Here is a 27016-nt window from a genome sequence, read left to right on the forward strand (position 1 = left end):
ACAATTGACCCATGTTGGTTGTTGCAGGTTACTGGTTCAGAACACCAGTGAAATCTCCCTTTTTAATTTTAACAAAAAAGTATGATTAAAAAATCTGAAAAAGTTGTAACGAGTCTCTGCGGGGTTTTTTAATCTGGCCTGAATGGGGGAAAAGCTGTTGAAATTAAATCTACTTTGCTTACATTTAAATAGATAATGTTTCAAAGAGTCTTTAGGCAGTCGTCTAATTGTTTGAAACTGTATGTAATCTTTGTTTTATAGCCTACTGTAGCTGTCCCTTCTTTTTGCTTATTTGTCTTTATTTTAAACTGCATATTCTGCACTGCAGTGGTGACAGTATACTGTATAGTGGATCAATAAAGTACATCAAAATTTGTTTCATTGCATTGTCAGAGCTACTTTATTCGCTGATAATAAAGTAGGCCTATATCTAATTTCACAAAGGACCAAAAAACAATTCCGTAATTCTGCTGATAATTTTCATTCATTGTCTCAATTACAATTACTGCGACTATATCAATGTGTTGAGCTTGTAGATTGGGTTTTTCCCCTAGTTGTATTTTCACTAGTTGTATGATGAAGTATCCAACAAGAAACAAAACAGTATGTTATGGTTAGTTCATTTCACCTTTAATAAAAAAAAAGAAATTTAAAATAAAAATCTTGGAAATAAAAAATAATGGCAAAACAATACACTTTCTTCAATGATTATAAGAATAATCATGGTCACAATGATGATACAATAAAAGTAATAATAGTCATAATAGTAATCATAACTGTTATAATTTTTTTTCTGTCATACGTTCCTCAAACAGAAATAATTTCCTGTATTATAGACATTATGGCAATCATCGCACAGCTCGGGGGGTGGCACTTTTTAAAATATTTTCACACTTAGCAGAGCTGCTTTACAAAGTACCCCACAAATGCACAAAAAAATAACAATCACAGCTCGTACAATTCACAGCACCGCTTCAAGGAGGAAAAAAAGAGAAAACAAAACATGCTCCATATTGGATCCATTGTTCCCTTAAGGGTTGAGTGAAAAATTGTAAATGAACGACTGCTGACGCAGAATAACCATGCAAGTCACGGCAAATTTGTCGCTTCTCTTATACAAATTTTTTAAGTATACATTTTCATTGATGTGCAGAATGAGTTTCATGACTATTGGGTCTCTGAAACCCATTACAAAATGATCGTATTATTTTGAAAATACATGGTTGTAAATGGAAAAATAAGCATTCATAGCCTAACTCCAGGAAGATTATTTTTTCTGCAGATTTTGCAAGCTTTCTTTTGTCAACCACAGAATATAGTTTATTAGGCAATGTCATTTTGTCAGTGCAGTTGGGGACAACACGTTACACACCTCATGTCAGAGATGGTAGCAATTGACTTGTTGAAAAGTAGCACAAAATCAGTATGTTGCAATGTCCCAAACTATTCTCACACAATGCTGAAAATATATTTTTTAAAGCAAGCAAAACTAAGACCCATGCTCTTACAAAGACTCAATTACTAAAGTCCTTGACAAAGACCTGAGTGAACGGAATTAATGTGAGTGACTGAATGGTGACGAATAAAGAATCCTGCTTAGAATCAGAATAGGTAAAGTCCAAAGAGAGAGAAAGACCTGCATGGGTAAAAAAAAAAAAAAACAACAACAAAGTGGTGCACAGTAAATGGAAAATATCAATGTTGTTCACTTTTGGGCTCATTCTCTTCTCTGAATCATTTATTATGTTCATACATCTAATTGGTTGCTGTAATTTGGTGCAAGTTTCCATGAAAGGGTGTAGTAGTCGCTTTCATGCATACTGTACGTTGAAAATGTCATTACCAATTACCTGCTTTAATGTGTAATTAAGAGCATTATTCAGGGTCATGGTCTACTCTACTGTGCATGATGAGGCAACGTATAATAGAGATGAAACCCAAAAGAAAAGTCAATACTGTCATTTTCCTACAACAAGCTGCTTGGTTAGACTGTAATCATTTAAACCTGAGGTGAGACCAAGTCAACCTTGCTTGAGTCACAAGTTGTTCACCAGTAGCAGGGTCCAAGTCCAAACGCAGTCACTAGAATTCAAGTCAAAGTCAAGTAATTTCTCCATGTGTCAAGCAAGTCTCAAAAGTCAACAAATTCCTGTCCCAGAAATGAGTCATGTGACTTGCCATCTCTAGTTTAAAAGTACAATGAGGATTCTAGATTGGTAAGAGAGTCAACTAACAAGATGAGGAATGAATCTAACAAAAACATGGGAAGTCTTACCCTATTCTCCATCACCGTTACTTAAAGCTGTATGTCCATCGAGTGTTTTTTTCTCACCGTGCTGAAAACGCGAGGCACTCCCAAACACTCAGAGTTGAGAATATTTCAACTGTGGGCCCTACTGAAAACAATTCAAAACATAATCAGGGGAAAAAATGCCTCGATGGACAAAGCTCCAAGGAGAGGAGAAGGTAGGAACTGGAAGGAGAGGAAACAATGACATGATGGAGTGGGGACTGAATCTCAACATATATAAAAAAAAGCAACATTCTAGCAAGATTCATGATTCTTGTGATGAGGTGAAATGTACCTAATATTCGCAAATGTATAAAGGCGTGAGCCTGCAATCTGCAGTCCTAAAAACACAGAGTAGGGATTTACAGATCACAGGAGCATGAAACCACAAAACACTTGTGAAGTAAGCACATTTCAAATATGAGAGGTGATCAAGGCTTCTTCCTGTCATTTATGTTGGCCCAAATTAAAAAAAAATGTATTAGAAATATGTACTCTGATCACAAGGTCTGGGTATATTTAAATGTTTTGATAACCTTTTCCATGATGAACAATGAACATAACTATATTTTACAAGAGAGCAAGTAATTTCATGTAACAAATATAACATGAAAGAATTTATTCAGTGTCCAATATTTTGAAGTGTCCTTCAAAAGAATACAGAAAAACAAAAAACAAATGAGCAATGTACAGTACGTGTTATCTTTTTCTAATACCCAGTCCTTCTGATCACAAAACATGACAGATTATGTACAGAATGGATGACGGGGTACAAGTTCAGAGCATGGTGATGCTGGTGAAAGCCCATATGTTGTTAGCAAAAAACTACCGTTTTGTGAGTGTGTATGTGTGTGTGTTCCTTCTTCATTGCAGGCATGATGTTATGCATTTCTTGGAGATAGTACTCGATACTTATACAACTTTATATTTTTATATAGCATTGTGACATTTAAAATATATACTTTAACAAGACAGTGATAAATAATTGAAAGAAATGTTTGAATTTCAAAAATACAGCCTGATTGGAAGGAACTTAAAAGATCCAGTGATCTTGACGAATGGCGCCTTTATTCAGCTTTCAAATCAAGACATTGTTTTCCCTACACATTTCCCATTTCCATAAAAATAAAAAATTCTAGTACTTTCCAGACTTCCACAGGAACCCTGGCCATACCTGAATGTTCTACCCGCAAACAAATTGAAGAAAAGCAGCAGGGATGTACTGAAATTTTGATGGCCTAACTATTATCAGACGAAACTGGCACTTTCAGCCAATATCCAAAAGCGCAAGAAAGTAAAAGATTCTCACTGATAGTGCAGGCATTAAAAAAAGAATAATCCCACAGCCTCTCACCTGAATTCCCTGCCACTGCCAACATCAGATACATTTATATTTGTATTCAATAAATCAAAAGGCGCACCAAAAAACAGACATGAAGGCTGCCGTTAAAGCTGAATTGTGTAATATGTTTGATAGTCTCAAGGCCTGAAATGTTCTGTAGACAAAGTTAGTAAGACAAACTCAGCAAGCGGCATCACATATTCAAAATATTATACATTCTGCTTGGTCTATGGTGGCCCATGGGCCATGACACCCCCACCCCCCAAAAAAGTGGCATGGCCTAATAAAAAGTTCCAATTCAACAGCAGCCTTTTACCAGTATGCAATACATCACTCTGCTTTCTATGATTAAAACCATTCTAACAAGTTAGCTAACAATATCCTGTTTTTCAACCTGCTCAGTTGGAAATTACTGGCATTTTGTTGATAGAGAACTATATTTTTGGTGGAGACAAATAAACAAACAAACTGTTGCCTCCCATTACCTGATATGTAGTTTATAGCAGAACTGTTGTAGAACAGCAATATTACACTCAAGGTCATATTATGCTGTGTTGCATATCAGCAAGTCTGTCTTTATATTCAATCATCAGTCTTGCTGATACATAGTACAAGAGCAGAGCACTACATTGAATGTGATATTGTCTAATTATTTTCAGGCCTTGTGACTCAAAACATTTCACAATGCAGTGTTGACTAGCAAATGTTATACTGTCAGCATTACAAACCATTAGGTCAAGTTAACTATTCACAAAATGCTGCGATGGGCTGTAAAACCTTTATCTAAATTAGACTTATAGTAATCCCTCTGGACTAATTTATATGGCTGCTACTGTGGGTAAAGAGGAAAAAAAGAAAAGAAAAAAATGAAATTGTGTGTTTTTTTCCCCTCTCTCTCTCTCTTTTTAAATAGTCATAATATTGGTATCAGCCTAGAAGTTTCATTTTGGTACTAAACAGAAGTGACACCAAATTCTGTGCTCAGGCAAGGACAGGGCCCCACTTCTGGAAAACCTTTAACATATACAATCCCACTAACGTTTCCTCTCGTGTTGCCCTACTCCATCTCCCCGACAGCCTTCCTAAGATCTCAGTAAAGATAAAAATACAAATAGGAGTGGACTGCCCATGAAAAGAAAGAAAATCCTCCAGCATTGCTGCAGCTTAAGCAATAACCTAACAGACAGAGAAAGACAAAGATGAGCTTATGCACACAGTGAGAGTAATAGTGTGCAAGAGAAAGAAAAAGAGAGAGGATGAGACGAGTTGAGAGAAGACGACGAATGGCTGAAGCAAGAGAAGAACACTTCACTATCAGAAATTACTCCAGCAAACCACCAACGCCTTCACAGGCCACTGTATGCATGCCTTTCTCCCCTCCACTGGGGAATGTGTGTGTGTGCGTGTGTGCGCGAGTACATCTTCCATGTGAGTGTCTGTGCGTGAGCGCGATTGTGTGTATGTGTGTGTGTGTGTGTGTGTGTGTGTGTGTGTGTGTGTGTGTGTGTGTAATAGCTTGCAAACGTGTTAATAGTTTGAGAGCTCCTAGCAGTCCTCGTCTTTGTCATCCACTGCTCCTTTGAGTCGCAGGCGGGCGAAGTCCTCGAAAACAAAGTCGTCATCCTGGGAGATGCTGCTGTAGGGTGGGCAAGAGGAGGGGGAGGGTAGTTGGTCATGGCAACACGGAGAGGGGGGGGGGGGGGGGGGGGGTTGAAATTGTAAATAATCATATATACCAAAAACGAAGCAGTCGCTGCTATCTAATGCTGCGATGTTACATTATATCCATCTGCTTCTGCATAGTTTGAGCACCAAACAGCAATAGAATGTGTGTTTGAAACGGAAGGCTGAATACTTACTTTGTGTCAAATTCTATCAGGTTGGTGTCAATTGGAGGGTCCAACTCTGGCACGGCTGTAACACACACGCACACACACACACAAAATGGCATGTCAGATCGTCGTTTCCATGGAAACTGCTCCCTGTGTCTCCATGGCAACTCCTTGCATGATAAGGAAGGGGCAAGGATAGCTATGGCCAGAGACTGAAAGAGAGGCCTATAGATCAGGGGGTTTGCTGGTTGATGTATTCGTTACAATCATAAGGACCAGAACGAAAAGATGACATTTCAGAGATGTGAGGATACTTTGATTATTCCTCATTTCGATAGTAGTAATTTATGTTCAAAGGACTATACATGCCATTGTCTATTCCCAGTTTCAGCCATATTTTGTTATCTACATTTTGTTGTTTTGCTACATTACAAGTTATTAAAACATTACCGAACAAATCCGAACAATGGAGTCAAGGTTGGTCGAACGCAACTGTGTGGCTAATAAGTCATGGATATTCGACTTTCTTTAAACAGTTATCCATCTTTTCTCCAGAGACTATTTTTGACAAGAATTTTTAAATCACCCCATTCTTTTAAAATGCATAACAACATAATTTTGACCAAAGCCATAGAATTATGTTTAGCATATTGGATTATCTCTCACAATCAACTTTCAGAGTACAATTTCATACTTTCTGAAATTAACTGAATTCAATGACTTCCTTGAAATGCAAACAAACATCATGCTTTGCAAAATGGTCGAGTCGTAGTCAATGGGCTAAACATGCCAGACCACCGGTGAGGTCGCAACTGATTTAGAGGTGTGGCATAGTCAGGGCAAAGGGGTTATGGTTATATTCGCTCTGTAGTAGTACGTGTTAAACTCAAGATATGGAAATGTGGTATTGAGACAAAACCCAGAGCGAGGGTCTGCAAGGTGTGTACCTGACTGTGGACGAGATACAGGTGGTTCCACGGGTTTGGGATGCATTAAGACAAAGGGAAGCTCCACCGACACATCTCTGATGGAAAGAGGGAGACACACACACACAATCATTGTGAATGGACTGAAACAAAAAACAAAATAATAAATTGTGCCCCCTTGCCTGGAAAATCCTGTGTTTATTTTCCATGCCTACTGTGGTGCTGCTATGACACATGAATTTCCCTCAGGATCAATAAAAGTCTCTTTCCATTTTTAAAGTTCAGCTATGCAGTACCCCACTGATGAAAAGTACGAATGAGTCTACGGAAAGTTAAAATTAACGTTAAAACGTAGGCCTCACCTTATCGAGCCTCATAATTTATGTTCGTTATAAAAAAAAAACAATACCGTACTACCTAAAGCTACACAAACACTGCATGTAATGTAGTCATCTACAGCGTTTTCAGGTCTTTGGGTTCTGGAGTTTCTATTTTGGTAATGAGATAAAAAATAATAATAAAAGAAAGTGGTTAAGAAACAACTCTTTACGCCAGTTGTTTTATAATATCCGTACTCTCTTAAATGTTATATATTCCGACTCTTCCAACCTAACCGCGGAGGTAGTAATCTCTGCAGACAACGAGAAAGAAACAACTCTTTTGGTAAAGCATTTTCACTTCTACACCCACCCACACCACCGAATGGAGTCCAGTAGCAGTCAGACAGCCATGGGGGTCCAGTCAGTACTAGGTGACCATCTCAAGGTTAGGATATAGCCATGTTTTGTTCACAATTTTAAGAGTCTGTAAATGTTTTGAGTGGTGCAACCATTCCTATAGACAGCTATGTGTGTGGCTGGGTCTGTCCCTGGCCTGTGTCCAGACAGCTATGTGTATGGCTGGGTCTGTCCCTGTGTCCGAGCACAAAAATAGCGTGATAGCATTTGTTCACCACCAAGTGTCACTGTTGCACAGCCTAACACACAGGCCAGGGAGAGGGCTTGTACAGTACAGTACAGTACAGACAGCACCACTCACTTCAGACGGGTGTGATTTTAAGTACCGTGTAGCGGTTTGTTGGGGCGAGCGCAGATCGCCACAACTGTACTTATAAATTGTGATTCACCCGCCACCGATCTTTGATGTTTAAAACTTCTGATCATGCTATGCTATTATAATAAACATCGCTTTAATCACATGAACCCTAGCATCCCTATTCTGGGGGCGAACATTTGGTGAAAATAGCAGATCTAGAAGCCATCACGTTCTGAAGCTTGAAGATCGGCTATTTTCGGCAAAGATGAAAGAGTGTAGAGGGAAAAAGGAGGGAGCCTAGTATAGTAAGGATTTTAAATGGTTAAAATGTCGTCTATGCATATTGAGGTCATGTCACAACGACAAGCAGTTATGATTCCCCTTTGGTTCGGGTCCAATCTGCACAACACCCACACACCATCAGCAGCTTGGAAAGAAGCACTGCAAACACTGCACAGCAAAATCCTCAGTGTAAATGTATCTCTGGAAGTACAGTATAAAAACTGTCTATTTCTATATTTCCACAGTTTTTACTGTGAGAAGTCTTGTGTGTTCATAAGGTTTGTGACAACACAGACACCACCCCCCCCCCCCCCCACACACACACACACACACACACACACACACACACACACACACACACACACACACACACACACACACACACACACACACACACACACACACACACACACACACACACACACACACACACACACACACACACACACACACACACACACACACACACACACACACACACACACACACACACACACACACATCTCAGGTAGCAAATAGTACTAGGAAGTGCATTGAGTATTAACCTAAACACAAAATCGTTTGTATAACAGACGGTAAAAATGTTTTGTATTTGTCATGCCCTTATAGGTAGAAGTGAAAACACTTTTGGAGGTGCACTCCAAGTGGCCCTCACCATGCGAATCCAATAAGAGTTTGATTCACACACACGCACGCAAGCACGGTGGAGATAAGTGAAATTGGAAGTGATGAAACAAATACATGAGCAAACAAAATTGGAACTGGGACACAGCTGATAAATTATCTTCCGTGAAATTCTCTCTCCAGAATAGATTTCTTTTAAAAGAAAATTCATGTTCCGTTTACTTCCCTCAGTAGAACCAGTAGAAGCAGAAGCTTCTTCATAATTGTTTTTTAAAATCAAGGAAGCATAATGTAAAAAAAAAAGACTTTAAAGTAGCTATTGAAAAGTCTTTATGAAAAGGTTTACAAAAGGTAATAAAACCAAGTGTAAAGTCAAGTCATATTCCATTGGCTTTGATGTGATAAAATGTTTTGTGCAACAGCAGCATTACTTCTGCTCTGGCTTCATTTCCAACGATGGAAAATTGCCGCCCGACATAGGCTTGGACCCCCATTCTGCTGGCCTGCTTTGAACTAGTGTCTTTTGAAGAGAAAACTTGCCAGTTGATAGTAAGTAATGTACCAGCCATAGACAACTTATATTGTCTATAACTTATATATAAACAATATTTGGCTGGTGGTTAGCTCTCATTTCAAGACCTGCTTGTGTTGCTGCTCTCAGGGTTGGAGCTGCATGTTATGTGTGATAACATCCTCTTGGATGTTGATTCTTTTCCCCGTTGTCAACCCACTTTGAGTCACGGCCCATAGTTTGAGAACCGCTGCGATAGATTATGGACCAGGTCACGCTTAAATTGATTACCGATTAACAACATATCCTGTCTCTCGTCAGAATGGGGAAGGGTTCGGTAATATGCCTACTTATTACGCTATTGTGTGGCGTTCATATGATCAATATAATAAATGAATAGTTCGACATTGGTGGCGAGCCTGTTGCCTCCTGCAACATAATGCATGTGGCCACACTTACAGAAACGGAAAACACGCTGAATTCAGCTTTAATGCGTCAAATGATAATAACATTAATTTGCATCATGTCCATAATATGCATCCAAATAATAGATGTTTGACATCTTTTTTTCTTTTCTTTCATATGACAAATTTGGGCACAATGATTGTATTTGGGGTTTGGCACTATTTTAATTGATTTTTCAGCTACCGAGCCAAAATTCACAGAAAATTTTGAGTTGCAGAAAAAGTACAAAATATGTGCAGACCCAAGCTTAATGAATGAGGCACAATTTCTTATATTGATACTGACTTTAATGGGTGTGTGGTCCGATATTAAATTAAAGCTCTCTTATTGCATGATATAAAGTCATTCAACACAGTGTTTATCATTTTTCAACTGTCATTAAATTTGAAGTGTCAGACCTTTAATTGAAAGACTTCCACCATTGAAAGACTTCCACCAATACCAAAGCGCTAAACCAGTGGTTCCTAAACTTGTGTCTGGGAATATACTCACACACTCTCTCACACACTCACACTCACACTTCCACCAATACCAAAGCGCTAAACCAGTGGTTCCTAAACTTGTGTCTGGGAATATACTCACACACTCTCTCACACACTCACACTCACACACACAGTTAGTTTGTTGTCACTGTGAAACATTTGTACCAGCTTCTTTATTTGGGGGATTTTTCTTCTACCCCGAAGTGGACACACCACATCCAAGGTTCAAATAACCAACATTAGCAATATCTTTAGGTGATTTATAGATGCCCAGAGGAACCAGGATTAGGAACTACTGATTTAGACCAGACACATGCACAGAGAGGTGGTGGCTGGCCAGTCAGATTTACCTCTCCAACACGCCACTCAGCAGCCTGCTGCCACCCGGGAAGGGAGAGGGGAGGGCAGATGCACGCATGGAGGGACGCACAAGGGGACAAGAGAGACACAGAAGAAGCCACAGGAGAGGGAAGTTGAAATGCGGAGGAGAAACAAATAACAATCACAGCCGAAAATGGAGGGGGGAGGGCAACTGAAAAGAGACGAATGCAGAGTAAAATGGGGAACTACAGTATACCAGAACATGGAAAATGCAGGCTAATGGGGGGGGGATAAGATAACATGGCAACCATAAACCAAGAAGGGCATAAGCAAGTGAAACAATGGCACGCCAGCAAAGTGTTGAGGGCAAACAGGGGTGGAGGTGAGGTTTTGGGCCAATAGGAAATGTTATGACTGAGTTTACGTTATTAGAGAGATGGGGGGACAAAGAGTCAACTGGCGCCATTGCTTGTTGCATTCACTTCCTGGGAAGTGAATAAAACAACCATTCCTGTTCTCACAAATGATGAATCACATTACATGTATACACTTGTACACGTGTGTATGAAAAACTTGTTTTAGTGTTTGTCACATAAAACACAGTACATTCATAAACAGTCAAGCATGTCCAAATAATAGGTAAATTAATGAAAAAGAATTCTAACTATGTGAAGAGCCATTGCATGCTTTTTGGTAAAGTAGAGAAATATTTGAAGAACAGCACAAGAATTCTGCTAATATATTGCAGGGTTCCCACACATTAACAATGAATTTTCAAAACTTTTCCAAAGGATTTGATCCTATTTCCAGGCCTATAGCAATCATACGGTGCAATACTGAGAATCTTACGCATGCCCCAAGACAAACTCGCGCAAAGGCGTCACGTGACAAAAAGAACAGATCTACAAAAGCTAGCAATGTATCACAGTGGAACATGACAACACATCTACCATTTATGTCACGGGACGTCCTCTATACAGTTGGGTGCCACCGATATTGTCCCTTATCATTTGACCCATTTAGGCCTGACCTCAAAAATTTTAAAAATCCTTCTAAATCCTCCAGTTTTCTGAAATAAATATTTTCACGATTTTTCAAAAATAGCAGACCTACAAGCTCGTAGCGCGCCACTCGGTGGCGCGCTATGAGCTTGTAGATCTGCTATTTTTCAATAGCTAAATTATAACATAATGTTTAAAACACCAAAAGGGGTTCCCACCCAAAATGGGTTAACTGTCCTTTTGCGCAGATCACGCAAACCTCAGCAAAAAGAAAAGGACAATATCGATGGCCTCCAACTATACATTAGGCCGCTGTTACACACACTACTATTTAATGAATATAAATAGCCAAAAACAATGTATAGCCAAGCATTTTCCAATACATTTGGTTAATTACAAACCTTTTTCAGGCCTGAAAAACCGTTAGTCTACTTTAAAAATATTTCCAAGAATTTCAGGACCGTGGGAACCCCGATATTGATAAATACTAGTAAACATGCATGCACACATGATTGCTGCAAGGTGAAATTCTACATGCAATGTAAGATCTGACATGTTTTATGTTGCTACTATAGTGTATATGTGTAACTCAATTGTTTTGTTTTTAATGGAACCAGATTTAAACTGTACACTAGTACAGGGTCACTCATTTCTACAGACCATGGATGACAAAAAAAAAAAAAAAAAAAATATTGAAAATCTAAATTGCTGCCAACTTTCAACAAGGCACAGCAGTTTGATCTGAAAATAATGTTTTCTTTTCCGATTGAACGAGAAATAATTCAAACTTCTTGCATTATAATGTCACCACCGTGAGTGAGTGTATTAGTGTCTTACCCTCCACGCGAGACAACCAGCTTGACTTTGACCCTGTAGGACACCAGGATTCCAAGAACCTCCTTATTGGTGACATCCTTCACACTGGGATGGACACACACACACACACACACCCACACACACCCACACAGAGTATATAGATAAGAGATAAGATTGTTTTACCAAATCCCGCTGTTTACCAAGCGTCCAAAGTGTTGCTGTACCGGTGGCGACATGTACAATAAAAGGAGAGAAGCGCTGTCTGGCTTAATGCATGTGTGCACACTGACTATGTTTTCCAAGCTGACATAAAAGGTAAGGGACATGCCACAGACATTGTGTGAGAGAGTGTGAGTGAGAGAGACAGAGAAAGACATAATGACAGCAAAGTTCCATGTCTACCATGTATAATTAAGTCACATTTAAATGATTGTGAGGCACAACATGCTAGTATATTCTCGCTAGTTTTTATTATTTAACAATTATGAACCGTTTATTACAAATACATTATTATTTAATTTGGGTTTTTTCCCCCCTACCTTACTGTACTAAGAAACCTTGGTAATACAGAGGATTTTACCAAGTATATCTTACATTGTAGAGGAGGCCAAGTTGGTGTCCTCATGTTTGAGTTTGCCATCCAGGGCCAGGCCTCTCTTCTCCCGGTTCTTGTCCAACGTTGGGGTCAGCGTGTAGACCTTACAGAACGTCGAGCTCGACGACACCTGGTCACTGGAAGGACAAGGACTTACAGTCAGAACCGTGGTTCAATCAGTGAGTTCTGCTGTAAAGGACTTAGTCAGAACCGTGGTTCAGTCAGTGAGTTCTGCTGTAAAGGACTTAGTCTGAACCGTGGTTCAGTCAGTGAGCTCTGCTGTAAAGGACTTAGTCAGAACCACGGTTCAGTCAGTGAGTTCTGCTGTAAAGGACTTAGTCAGAACCGCGGTTCAGTCAGTGAGTTCTGCTGTAAAGGACTTAGTCAGAACCGTGGTTCAGTCAGTGAGTTCTGCTGTAAAGGACTTACAGTCTGAACCGTGGTTCAGTCAGTGAGTTCTGCTGTAAAGGACTTACAGTCTGAACCGTGGTTCAGTCAGTGAGTTCTGCTGTAAAGGACTTACAGTCTGAACCGTGGTTCAATCAGTGAGTTCTGCTGTAAAGGACTTACAGTCTGAACCGTGGTTCAGTCAGTGAGTTCTGCTGTAAAGGACTTAGTCAGAACCGTGGTTCAATCAGTGAGTTCTGCTGTAAAGGACTTAGTCAGAACCGTGGTTCAGTCAGTGAGTTCTGCTGTAAAGGACTTAGTCAGAACCGCGGTTCAGTCAGTGAGTTCTGCTGTAAAGGACTTAGTCAGAACCGCGGTTCAGTCAGTGAGTTCTGCTGTAAAGGACTTAGTCAGAACCGCGGTTCAGTCAGTGAGTTCTGCTGTAAAGGACTTAGTCAGAACCGTGGTTCAGTCAGTGAGTTCTGCTGTAAAGGACTTACAGTCTGAACCGTGGTTCAGTCAGTGAGTTCTGCTGTAAAGGACTTAGTCTGAACCGTGGTTCAGTCAGTGAGTTCTGCTGTAAAGGACTTACAGTCTGAACCGTGGTTCAGTCAGTGAGTTCTGCTGTAAAGGACTTAGTCTGAACCGTGGTTCAGTCAGTGAGTTCTGCTGTAAAGGACTTAGTCTGAACCGTGGTTCAGTCAGTGAGTTCTGCTGTAAATCAGTCTTTGAGGCATGAAGCTGAAGCATGAACACCTTCTGCTGAAAATGTATATACACGTTTAATAGCCATCTGTTGTCTGCGATTATATATATATATATATATATATATATATATATATATATATATATACATACACATACATACACACACACACACACGTTTTATATCGCTTGATATGGATCTGAAACGGCACCGCTAAAAAACTACTTTTTACCCTGAGCTGGTTGCTAGGCAACACCATGCTCACCCCTGCACACACAGAACATGCTCGCGCATGCTACTACTGCTATAACTTAGGATCTTCTATAGCTCTTTACTCAAAAACTGCGTCGCTGTCCGTTGTGCTGATCAGACATCCGAGGTTCGAACCGGATTTCGGAATTTTCATCGCATCGCGATAGAAATATAAACGTTTCTCGAGAAAGATAGCTAGCGTGAGCTAATGCTAACATCAGCCTTTTCTTACAATGGAGGGCTGCGAGCCTCCTCCGAGCAGGGAAAGCGGAAGTACTCGAGTAGTAATCTCCTCAATTCCGGCCCGCACAAGCTATTTACCACTTGTGCAGTCTAAGTGTTAATGTTCTGAGCTCAGAAGTGCTTCCTGACATCCGATAGCGAAACAGGAGGAATTTGCATTTCGGGAAGCAGATTTGCATCAAAACAAAACAAAAAAAAAAAAATCTCCAAGATGAGTGAAAGCGTATTGAGCTTGTGTGTCTATTTGGAAGTGATTGATTTTAAACTGAAATAATCCAACACTGTTCAGAGAGTGGAGTGGATCCGCTTCAGGGACATCATCACACCACAATGCGTTAACAGTTGGCTTGGCTTGATAACCATTCTATTCTATACATAAAGAGCAATGCCAGCAGTCAATTGGTCTATAAAAACACTAGGCCGTATAATAAACCTAGTGCACGACTGTGATAATGACTTACTCTGCTTCCAGCTGAGCCACTGGACACTTATACTGGGCAGTACTGAACAGGCAGATATCTGCATACTGACGGACTACAGAAAGAGAGGGAGGGGAAGAGAGAAAAGAGGACATTATTCATTTATACCAGCAGTGCACACCCATGCTTTTACATAGCCAAATCATTTGTGTTAAGCTGTGACCAGTTGCAGGTTTGACTAAAGGTTGCATGTGAGTTAGGATGTACGAACAGACTGCAGTGTACAACAAGATGGTTAATCCCCAGTCCACTAGATCTTGTAATACATGTTAAAATTTGACATGATGCCAATACATTTATATCCATGTTAAAACTCTTACATGACACATAACATCTCAGCCAATCAGGACAGATATATTAATTAAGAGTTGCTTGCAATTTTTGAACTGACAAAAACAATGACTGATGAGAGTGGCTTATACTCATCATCATCATAACCTTTATTTCAACTTTGAGTACAGTTGAAAGTCATTTTCAAGGTAGCCGAGATACAATACAATAATCAGATACTGGCTGCTTGGTCGCAGCTAAAATAAAATGAAACAAATGGGTGCTTGACATGGGGGAAGAGAAAGAAAGGAGATGCATTCAGGGAGAGACGAGCCAAAAAGAGAAAACAGACAGAGACACGACACAGGTTGGGACTGGTGTCACCACAAACATTTACCAGAGATTTTGACTCTCTTGACCGTCTTAGTGGAGTTGTTGGTGACGTGAACGTTCACACTGATAGGCTCTCCATGGTAATACAGCTGCAAAAGAGAAATACTTCAGATTATGAGGATGACATGCTTTTATTATTAAAACTTATTTTTTTTCCTAGAGCAGTGGTTCCCAAATGTTTTTAGCCCGTGACACAAAAGAGAAAATTGATTTCTCCCCGGGATCCAAACTAGTGAAAATAGCAGATCTACAAGCTCACAGCGCATCACTTTGTTCAGTGACCATGGGGCAAAAGAATCGTTCAGAAGCCGTGTTCACGTTCACTCATCCATTGGAATTAATCAAAAGGCATCTGCCCACTTCACGCAGATACGGGAAGTAAACCCGAAATGGCAAGTCTTTATATTTTTTGTCTTGGCTCTGGTCCTTGGTGACACGCCATTTTAAGGTTTCACCTTTGACATCTGAGCAAAACCCATAATATTTCCATACAAACAAGGTCATGTTTTCCTCTGGCACTTAAAGATCATCCACGCTGGCATTGTTTTCACAGAGCTCTGTGCTATAACATAATTCCCTCTGTAAAAAACGACAAACATTAGGATGTGCGTGCGATCGTGCGTATACCTCCTTGTCCAGTGAGGCCTCTAGGTGAAGGGATCTATCCGACATGAGGAAGCTGCGGGTAGTCTCCACCATGGGCTGAGGACCTGGCTTCTCCGGAGCATACTGGACCTTACGTATGACCAGACGCACCGAGTTCCTGCACGCACACAATCATTACATTGATATCAGCCATTATGAATGCACACATAATGACCTAAATGCTGCAAACTAGTCTAGCATCTTGCAGGAGCTACATACTGCAGACCTGGAAAATGTCCAAATAATTGTTCTGCTACTTTTATATCAGTGGTTCTCAAACGTTTTCATGTCAAGGACCCCAAACACCACCTGGAAATATGTTTGATGTTATGTATGATTTTCACAAATCCTTATTTATTTATTTTTAATTCTAGGCATTTAACCACTGCTTTATAGATGTGTTGGAGGAACCCAGCGGTGTTACCGTTTGTGAATCTTCTCTTCTATTGACTTGGCACAGAAAGCTCTGATCTCAAAATCAACACCACAGGCCTAAAAGGACAGAGCAGAAAATGCAAAGAGAGGAAGGAAAGGGGAAAAACAAGACATGAGGGGACATTTGCATTACAATGGCCTGGAAACTGAAAATGCTGGGTCAGCACCCAAAATGGGTCATGGGCCTACTGCTGGAGGGTCCCCAAATGTCATGTTACCATGACTGACCATTTATCATTTGGGTCACAGTTTTTGAAAATGTAGAACAATTGATCGATCTATCAATAGAACGAGCGAGCGATCGATAGACCCACACATTGTAATAATTTGTGTGCACATGTATACTACTTGTATTTGGTTAAAATGGGTAAGGTTTAAAAAAGGCAAAAGCATGCTCTATTGCACTGGCCTAAAACGTGTATGTTGCCAACTTGTCATTCCAGAGGATTTATGCGACCTGTCTTTGTTTGTATTAGTCACCATAAGACGCATAATTTCACACATCAATTTATGTAGCACTCCATTTGTGTCTTCTTACCTTTCCAGTGTCCTCTGGGCCAGGCTGTAAAGTGACTGAGCAGGGAAGGTTCTGAGGAATCTAAAATAAGGAGGGTACAAATAACAATTTTATTTAGAAGATATGATTATGTTTGGCCAGTGAGATACATTTTTTCCCCAACTTATTTGGGCTGAAATTGACTCTGAACTAAGTACAAAATGCCAGAGAACCAATTCAACTGTTCATTTGTTAACTGACAACAATATAGGGAAACCTGGGGCGTATCAATGGCGTATCTGCCAAGTAACAAGTGAGATGTGATGTCAATTTCCTCCCGACCGACTCAGTTGGGTCTTCATCATCATCAACACTTTTCAGGGTGTTCTAAGCCTGCCTCAGGAGTGTATCATCTTCCTGCATTTAATCACTTGTACAAAAAAAAAGAATATAAAATTTAAAAAGAAATCACCCGTGTGAAGTGAGGGGTGCTAATATATTAAAGTCTAACTCATGTTGATTAGGTGATGTAATGGTGATGTAAAACAAACGGTGACAAAACAAACATTAAATTCTCTTTATTGTTAAAGCTGCTATAAGCAATAATATGTCAAAATATTAATGACCTTTTTATTTTTTTGGTATTCAGACAGCCAGCAATGGGTAGAAAGCTCCCATAAAGAATTTAGTCTCTGTGACACATCTAGGGGCCGCAATCTGCATTCAAAGATGTTCCTAGAAGCTTTGTCATTGGTCGAAAAAAACCTGGTCGCAGTGACTAACCAATCAGGAAGCAGACAGGCAAATCGACCAATGACAAAGCTTCTAGGAAAATCTTTGAATGCAGATTGCGGCCCCTAGATGTGTCACAGAGACTAATTTCTTTCTGGGAGCGTTCTACCCATTGCTGGCTGTCTGAATACCAAAAAAATAAAAAATAAAAAGGTCATTAAAATGTTGAAATATTATTGCTTATAGCATTGGCATTTAATGTTTGTGTTAGGGACAAGATGACGAAATGTTTGTGTTAGGGACAAGATGACGTACATTTTCCCTTCATTGTCAATGGCATTTTTAAAACAAACTAAACAAACATTAAACCTGTATATAGGAGGCCCTCAATAACTCATCCATTCATTGTCAATGGGAATTTAATCTTTGTGTTGGACCAAAATTGCCGATTTGCTCGTCTACATATGACGTAAATTCTCCATTCATTGCCAATGGGAATTGAATTTTTGTGCAAGACGAAAATCTACACCATCCCCCTCAAAAACAGAGCACAATTAATATGATCAACTCAGACTAAGACCAACAGTTTCAAAGGAGTGCGTGCGTGTGTGTACTCACAGTGAAGTAGAAGGGGTGTGCGTGTTGGCCAAGTTTCTTCAGAAGCCTCTCCTGGAGGCGGCTGTTGGGTTTGCGCTCTTCGGGGACGGGCGGAAAGGCTTGGAAAGTGGAGATGTACAAGTCCTTCCGGAACGACAGGCCCAGAACGTCGAGGTCCTCGCGGCCATAGCGGAATGCACATGTCAGGGTGACAAAGACTATGATGGAGGGGTAGCGAGGAAGAAGAGAAGGAGTGTGAGGAAGAAGGGGAACACAGAAGGGACGGAGGAAGAGGGATGAGGAGTTTTAGTTGCTCAATGCTCAAGGAGAACACAACAGAGATGTAGCACAGTTTGATACGAGGAAAGTCCACTTCATGGTTGCTGTCACATCCTGTTTACTTTTAACCAGCGATCACTTGGAAAACTAATAACTCACTCATTTACCAGGTGTGCATTATGGCATTGGTACACAGAGCAGCTGTCTAGGCAGTATTACAGAGACATTCCAAAGGACGGTGTTGACTTTATACAGTATTTAAACAGTCATAAAATACACAGCAGAGGCCATAAATATTGGCAAGTTTATAAAATAAAGACATAATTACTTTTTTAAATATCCATAGCTTTTTCAGCTGTGTTTGAGTGAGTTTAGATCCTGATACTTTTTTCTGTAAGACTAATATCGTTTTCTTGATTCTGATAAATATAGTAAATGAGAATTATGTAGGCAATTTTATATAATTTTGTGCATATTATTTTTATTGCATTAGATATTGCTATTTTTGTTCTCTTTTTGGGAGTACATTTTCTTCCAACATGTGAATGAACACAACAAAACACTGAAAGACTGAAAATAAGGGCCAACAACAAGCCAATGCAAAGCAGTTTCAGGTTGGATCAGGTTTTGCTGAAATAAACAGTTAAACAGGCTGACATAAGAGAACTGCGCAGGCAGACAGCAACAACAAGCAGAATACACCCTTCATAACAATAGCTCGTAACACGCATAGTCCCTCTGCTCCACTACAGTGGAAAAAGTGATTTGTTTATATGGGTTTTGCACTTACAGTTTGTTGATACACCCGTGTTAGGTTTATTATGTTGTAGTTTAGTTTTTGTATTCAATAAGAATTGAAAGAGTATAATCATGTATGTGCAATATGTACAACAGACTACTCAACAGTGCAATCCACGCAATAAGAACCAGTGACCACTGAAAGCAAAATGTTGCCCAGTGGCCCCTGAAGGCGGTGGCAGCAAAAGGAAGTTGCCCTACCTTTCCTGTCCTTTAGATATTCGGGGTCCACCAAGATCACTCCATCTGTCAGGAGAAAGGGAGGAACAAATACCACAATGACGTTATGCCCTGGGCCCTGGCACATTTTTAACACCGTCAACTCTACCAGTGTGTTTACATGTACACAGTATTCTGGCCTTTGTTTAAATCCTACATAACAAATGAGGACATGGGAGTCGTTTCCTATTCTAAAGATACGTAAAAGCACGTCACACTTTTGACTTACCTACTGGATCCACTTGGTCCAAATGATCCACAAAGTCTCGCTTTCCCAGGTACACCGTTACCTGCAGACATGGACCAACCATAAGGCAGTGTACTTGTGGTAGGTCTTGTGGTAAAAATGAAAGGCACATGCATTTCCGATGTCTAGTATTGTCTACTATGGAACACTTTCAATACCCTGGTGTTCTTTAACGTGTATGTGTGTGTTTGCCTGCTCACCTTGCAGTTGGGGCTTGATTTCTTGAAGACTCTGCAAGGGTATGACAGAACAGGGAGGTGAGGGGGGGGGGGACATATTGTGAAGTCAGTGACTTGACTGTGGTTGTTGGAACCTGGCATATTTCAATAACATAAATGTAAAATCCTGTCCAGTACTTTTATTACTAATGAGAAGGGGACATGTTTCAATGACAAGCCTCCCTCTAGCCCAGAAGTACTAAGAAACATGAGGAGATTGGTCATCAGGCACAAATCCAGTGGGAAATTCACTTCCTACAATCTACCACTGTAGAGCAACTACAGTCATTGCAGATTCAAAAGGAGATTGGTACAGAAACCGTGCCAAAATGGATGTCCCGAGCCGATCAAGGCATATTTTAATTGATCAGTATCAGCTATATTAAGCCTGATCATATTACGATCCTTTGTATAGCCTATCTTACCACACTGCACTCATAGTCTGTACCAGCTGTCATACAGCAAGGCATCGTAAACACATATTATCTACAACTCGCAGCAGCGAGGCATGTGTTTTAAAGCGTTAACAAGCAGCTAAAATGTCTGCAGTGTAACTATTTTAAGTTGGGAAATGAAAGCAGCCCAGCCACTTGTAATGTCTGCAATGCCAGTGTTTTGCAAGGAAGTAGTAATAGAGCTACAACACAACCAATAAACGGCGCATAGGAGGGGAAAAAAAAGGAAAACATTTGAAAGATCACAGGCAACTTCACCCAGGCCTCGCAGGCAGACGAAGCTTACACTGGGGGATACCTTCCTTGAGACACCGACAACCCCTCCCCTCCCTCCGCTCCGACCAAACAAAAAGATAGAAGAAAAAACGATGGTGATAATAATTGAAATTATTGCTTTTGAAAGACCAGCCCATCTCAGTGGTACAGAGTGTAGGTTTTCAACATAATTTGGTCAGTGGAGACAGGAAATTCTCGCAGAGCAATGAAAAGTCACTTCCTGTAACAATTGTCATTTGTCACCACCATATACAACAGGAACAAACAACCACAGTGGTCTGGTCTCATTTCTATACCGTCCGAAAACCAACGTTGCTGTGTGTCTTACTGAGACAAATCTAAATGTTTGCATTTGACCAGTGCGGTCAAAGTACAGAGTTGCAGTCCCTAGAGCAGAATTCTACTCAGTTTTACCGAGAAGACAAACACATGCATGCACACATACTGTACACACAGGGAACAAACCTTTGACCTTCCATTTGCAGGACACTCTCCATGACAACAAGGCCACCCTGTCACCCCTAATGGTGAAAACTGTCAAAACACTGAAAACACACCCAAACCAAGCACCTACCTTCCCTCATTGCTAGTTGTGTGCGTGTGTGTGTGTGTGTGTGTGTGTGTGTGTGTGTGTGTGAGGATGGCTAGCCTTAGTGTGCCGTTTGGTAGTTGTATCTGTGTCACAAAGATGACTGTGATGGGAAATGATGCCGTTCATGGTGTTTGCAACCTTGCATGAGCATCTTTGACTTGCAAAACTGCACTGTCAACCAAAATGTTGATAGGAGTATTGGGAACAATTGGAAACTAAAAGAGTAAATTGGCAAGCAAGTTTATTGCTCCTACTAAGTTAGGACAATTGTCCTCCTACACTGTAGGACCTACTACAGTATATAAAATTCTATTTTCATTGCCATTAGAGTCTCACCGTCCCCAAATCCCAATATTTTAAAGTATAGACTGTAGAGGAAATATATCCAAACAAAAATAATTTAGGCTTCATCTCTCTGCTGCTTCACTTGTGCTATTCAGAGGTCTGTCTAGATATTAAAGTGGCATGTAATTTTTTACTCCATATTGTGATATAACTGCACTGCTTCTAGAATCTGTAATCATCCACCATGAAGGACTCCACTCTTCTTTTGAATAAAAAGTTTATTTGCAAATGTATACACACTTTTCTTGCTGTCTGTGTAAAGTCCCTTCCATAATATTCTGAATGTGCAATTATTCATACAGTGCATATTGATGACAGCACAATGACGTTATCCAGTTCATCCTGACCCCACAGTTCAGATAATCATCTAGCTCAAGGGAACAAGTCGTGCCTAGACAAAGTATTTTCAGGTTGTCAACATATTCACAGAAGTAAACAGAAGGTTCACGTTAGATTGAACCAAAAGACACGAAAAAAATTGCACATACTGTGTACATTCAGAGTCCCAACAAGGCACTTCTTATTCTTATGCACAATTACTAGCTATGAGCGATGTTAATGTCAAGTGGAGTTCTTATCAACTGGGTAGATGTTCTCAACATTTCACACCAAATCATGGATTTTTCTTTACTCCTAGTCACTGGAGACAGACTCGCCTTACCTATGTCAAAATCCTCAGCTGCAAACTACAGGAGAACATTCTTCAACACTGCACGCACCAAACTATTCGCTGGCGGTCTGGCGCACAACAAACTATAAATTAATCATAACAAACAGCATATACAGACATGCACATGTCACACAGCTATAGAATATGTATACAATTACAGAAGACTATGTATACCGTTACATCTTGTACTGACCCTGTTGCACTGTATGAAAGAAGGCACCAATGTCCTTGGACCATATCTGCCAGTATGTAGGGTATGAAATGAATACAAGTCAGCAGCCAAATACTGCAGGTAAAGTTTGGCTGTGGTGGGCAAGCTCTAGCCCCTTTTGTGAGTGACCAGGCAGTACAATCATCAATTCTACAATATCTTTCTTTGCCATTATATTATGATGATGTGGATACTTGCTGCAGGCTTAAAAAGGACCTCTTATACATGCATTTTGCTTCTTGTACCTGGTAGCATGCCCTGTTGGTGAAACTCTCTGTGTAAATCTCTATGTTAAAGCCTCCCTGTCCATACCATTTTTCATTTATTTGTTTAACAAATAAAGTACAGGAAATTCTGATTCTAACAGACAGTGGTATCCATTGGTTAAAAGACCATAATGTAAATAAGCTCTCAAGCCTTTTGGGGTTTTATCCTTTTGACAGATATGCAATTTATGTGCATGTAATATGCATATTTGTCATTAAATGCTTCATCAATCAGTGAGCAATTCATTCACACATCTTATGGAGACAGCATTTTGAGCGGTGCCTAACCGCTCCAATGACTGGCCGTGTGTATGGCTGTCTGTTTGTTTGGGGTACGAGCAGCTGCAAAGCCGTTGGGTGATGGACGTCTCTACTCTCTACTCTACCACAACGTTACTTTAGCCAGCATAAGATTGCACAACCATGCAGCCATAGCCTACTGAGGCGCCACAACACAGATACAATGAATTACACACCTAATGCTAAGTTACAGAGGTTCCATGTTTAACGTAATTACAAAGTGTGTACATTGTTTAAGTGTCAGTCTGACAGCTGCATGGTTTTCATATAGTAAATATATATAACATTTTGACGACGCATGCGCCAGTTATGTGCTATATAAACAGGTATCTTTTGTGCACATCCAAGTGGAGGTGCTGATAGGCAAGGTATGAAATGCAGATCAAGGAAAACTTCCCTTAAAAGAGGAAGGGGCCGCACTCCAGGGCGAAACGCGTCGTGCAATAAAACAGCACGAAACAAATGTAATCTTGTCCGAGCGTCTCTGGAGTGTGCGGTCCCTTCCTCTTAAGGGAAGTTTTCCTTGGTCTGCATACAGTATATACACACATATTCAAGATTCTAGGCTTAAAATAATTGATAAATATTTTTGTAAATCTCTATGGGAAAATGGCAGATTTTTCAGTGGTGCCAGAAAACCATGCCCACTGCTATGCCCTATGGCCCTTATTTATCAACTCGGTGTACACGTGTACACCAGGTGTACACCCTTTTGGGTGTACACCTGGTGTACACCGGGTGTACACCGCGTTGATAAATAAGGGCCTATATGTGTAATAACCTAATGACAGAAAGCCAGTACAGATACTGCAACTCCAGTAGCAAAGAATAAACTACTGCACCCCTATTTTGCTTGTTCTGTAAATGTGTCAGAATGTCTTCATACCATCATCACCAAAACAAATCCCATGCATTCATAATTTTGATTAAAGTGACTGAATTCATGAGTCCAATGCAAAGGGGTAAAGTATAGGTGCAACAAACGGTGAACTAAAAAAAGTGCCCCTCAGGTAATGTGTGTGCATAATTAGATAATTTCACGGAAATCGCATTCCGTGTTCATGAATTGAAGAATTTTGTTCAAAACGGACAAATCTGCCAATGGGGATGGAATATGGGGACGCGGAGTGGTCTGTGTTGATCACATGACTATAGAGATAGTGTATCCCGAGTTGTGTGATGTATGGATAAAATGTGTACGAGTAATATAAAGAAATATGTCAGCCTCATGGTGGCGCTATAACTGGCCGTTGTGGAAACATTGGGGCAGAGGTTCGTTGTTGGCATCCAGGGAGTGTGTGTGGGGCATCGGCTGCACCAACGGTGGCGGGGATTAGCTGTACACAGACGGACGGACGCACGCACACACGGACTGCAAAACATACTCTCTCCCCATGCCTTCGGCCTGGTGGAGACAATAACGAAATGCAGCTTACAACAACATACAAGTGCATATTGTCTATCTGAAGAACCTCTGGTGATATCCACCAATCCAATTCGATATCTGTAGTGTATTGTGCACTGTCCCTTTTAAGGGTAAGCCTAATTTATGACAAAGTAGGCCTATAAATAAGGTTTGTGTCTCTGCACCAAGGTCATAAACACATCCCTTGATGGCACTTAAGAGATTCTGGCATATGTGTTTGACAGAGTCGTTTGCGTAGAGAAAAAACGGGAGGGGTGGGGTGGGGGGGGTTGGGGTGTTGGGGTACAAGTTTTACATGTCCAGCCCTTGAACTATATTTCATGTAAAACAACAAGTCACGTGTGTAAAGGCACGGGTTAGCAAGTAAAGCAGTGCAAAGGGCTTCATATTTGTTTACATTTTGCATGATGCATCTCATCCAAATGATCCCCTCTGGTGGAGATGATGCTTTAAAGAGGGCGTCATAACAACGTCACGGTGATGTAAAGGAGACACCCGAAGGAATGAACAATAATACATTTGTATGTTCCTCGCAATATTTGACTGTTGTACATTTGTTTTCCCTGCTGTGTGTCACATCAGCCAGCATAAAGGTCTGTTCTAAATGAATCTATCAGTCGATTATCTAAGAAAGCGTCAAGTCGTGCTCTATTAAATGACCCATCATCATCATCATCAGGATAACGGCAAACAGCCCGATGGGGAGCAGTGGAGTTCTCATCAGTCATCATTCGTTTACAAAATGTCAAAGGAGCCCTGCATGGCTGCGTTGTCAACGAAAAACGTAAAATACTGGAAAAATAAAATCACATATCAGCACAAAACATTGCATGTCAACAACGCGCATTTACCCTTACATAAGATTGTGCCACTATAAAACAGAACTGGAGAGAGGGGGGGCATCCTCGTCATCAAGTATGAAAATGTACCTCGGGTCATTCACCAAATCAAAACGAGGCGCAGCCACTTTAGATTAGACACGTTTACACCAAATCAATCAAGATATAATCACACAACATCCATAAAGCTAACTAACGTTAGCCACAGGGCAGCTACATACATCACCAGGAGCAAGCTAACCCCACCCAGCTGTGCTAAAAGCTGCTGCCTGTAAAGCAGCGTATTCATAGTAGTATGGCCGTGAGGCACAAACAAGCAAAACAAGCTGTGTTTTCCCTGCGATATAATAACACATTAATAATCATTTCGCAGTGTTGGCTTTCTCTCTCTGCGATGGGGCGCAAAACGTCCAATCTTATCACCCCACTCCAGTCAGCAGCAGCTCGGCTAACATTATTAGCAAAGTGCGTGAGGATAGAATCCCGGGACTAAATGAGGGGAGATCCGTCCTACCTGGTGCCCGCCTTGTCCCCCATCTCCTCGGCAGGCGTGTGCTGGAAGAATCCCAACAAATGAGCCTAGATATCAACTGGAACTCGTGTTTAAGAAACTGTTTTTTCCCCCAACCAGGCAGCGATCTTCCTGCACAGTTCACACACACGCACGCACGCACGCATACACAAACTAGCTAGTATGCTAATTTTATGTGGTACCGCCTCGTCCTCTTTCGCTTCCGCAAAGACAGGAACTCTGTTCTGTTCTTGTACACATTGGTGCACACATCACATCACAGTAGTGTGTTTTGCGTTGCGCAAGAGCTGCGCACTTGCAAGTTGGCGAGCGCTGGACTATGATCGGTGATCAAAAAACGCCAATGTCTAAAACAAATATTCTTTCTTTGGGGTCATTTATTTTGACATATAAACAATAACACCTGACAGAATCACGTTTGGTACTTTGCATTCAGTGTCACATCATTATCACTACTGCAGTGAGTGCAGTCTGTCACAGTCTGTCATCACCCTTATTACAGTCTATTCTGGTGGGCAAGCTCTACCTTTTGGGTGCCCAAAAGGTAGATCGTGATCTACCAGTAGATCACAAAGGCTGTGGAGGTAGATCAGATGACCGTAAAAATAAATATACAGTAATATATATTTTTTTGCATCTAGCTGCCACTTGGAATTAAGGTGCCACTTGATTGATTGACATAGTACAGACGTCAGTAGCATTATAAAGTTATACCCTACCAATTCCATGGTCATTTTTAAAGTAGCTCGCAAGTCCAAAAGGTGTGGGCACGCCTGGTCTATGGCAATCACCGTCATTGTAAACTTAGTCCTCCTCACATTTATATACTTTCGTCAACTGAACCCTTAAGGGTGCCCACAATAAATATGCCAATATTGTTAAGATAAAATAAAGAAATAGGCCTACAGAAAAATCTAGTCACAGCTTGACATCAATTTATAAATTGCAATCCAAATTCAATAGCTTTGTGTGTTCAAGCTAATCATTATAGCCTATGGCATACAATAGGTTGCTGTGGACAGAGGGCTACCACCAAGTAATCCAACTGTTCCAGTAATATGAAACAATGGCAGATTTCTATAAATATCTGTTAACAATGTCACCGAAAATAAGTTCAGTAGGCTACATTTAGTTCTTTGGTTAGACTTCACATTGTGTCTCGCTACAATGTTGTGGAGTTGTACGG

At 40.6% G+C, this 27016-nt stretch overlaps 1 protein-coding gene across 3 annotated transcripts; it reads right to left on the reverse strand.

Moving 5' to 3' along the window:
- Nucleotides 1-614: 614 nt before the first annotated feature.
- LOC306928455 (arrestin red cell) lies at nt 615-26039 on the reverse strand. 3 transcript variants are annotated; one of them, XM_079508584.1, is made up of 16 exons: nt 25813-26039; nt 19901-19931; nt 19683-19743; nt 19436-19480; nt 18179-18375; nt 16871-16930; nt 16322-16389; nt 15880-16015; nt 15257-15341; nt 14572-14644; nt 12522-12659; nt 11949-12032; nt 10140-10163; nt 6412-6488; nt 5492-5546; nt 615-5268 (listed from the first exon to the last, which is right to left on the reverse strand). In XM_079508584.1, the coding sequence occupies exons 1-16, from the start codon at nt 25833-25835 to the stop codon at nt 5178-5180; spliced, it is 1248 nt and encodes a 415-aa protein (XP_079364710.1). In that variant the 5' UTR covers nt 25836-26039; the 3' UTR covers nt 615-5177. The 3 variants fall into 3 exon arrangements, with proteins under 3 accessions (XP_079364710.1, XP_079364709.1, XP_079364711.1); XM_079508583.1 differs by having other exon boundaries at nt 10140-10166; XM_079508585.1 differs by lacking the exon at nt 10140-10163.
- Between the last annotated feature and the right edge of the window lie 977 nt (nt 26040-27016).

Source organism: Electrona antarctica, assembly GCF_951216825.1.
Source record: "Electrona antarctica genome assembly, chromosome: 8".
Taxonomy (NCBI): domain Eukaryota; kingdom Metazoa; phylum Chordata; class Actinopteri; order Myctophiformes; family Myctophidae; genus Electrona; species Electrona antarctica.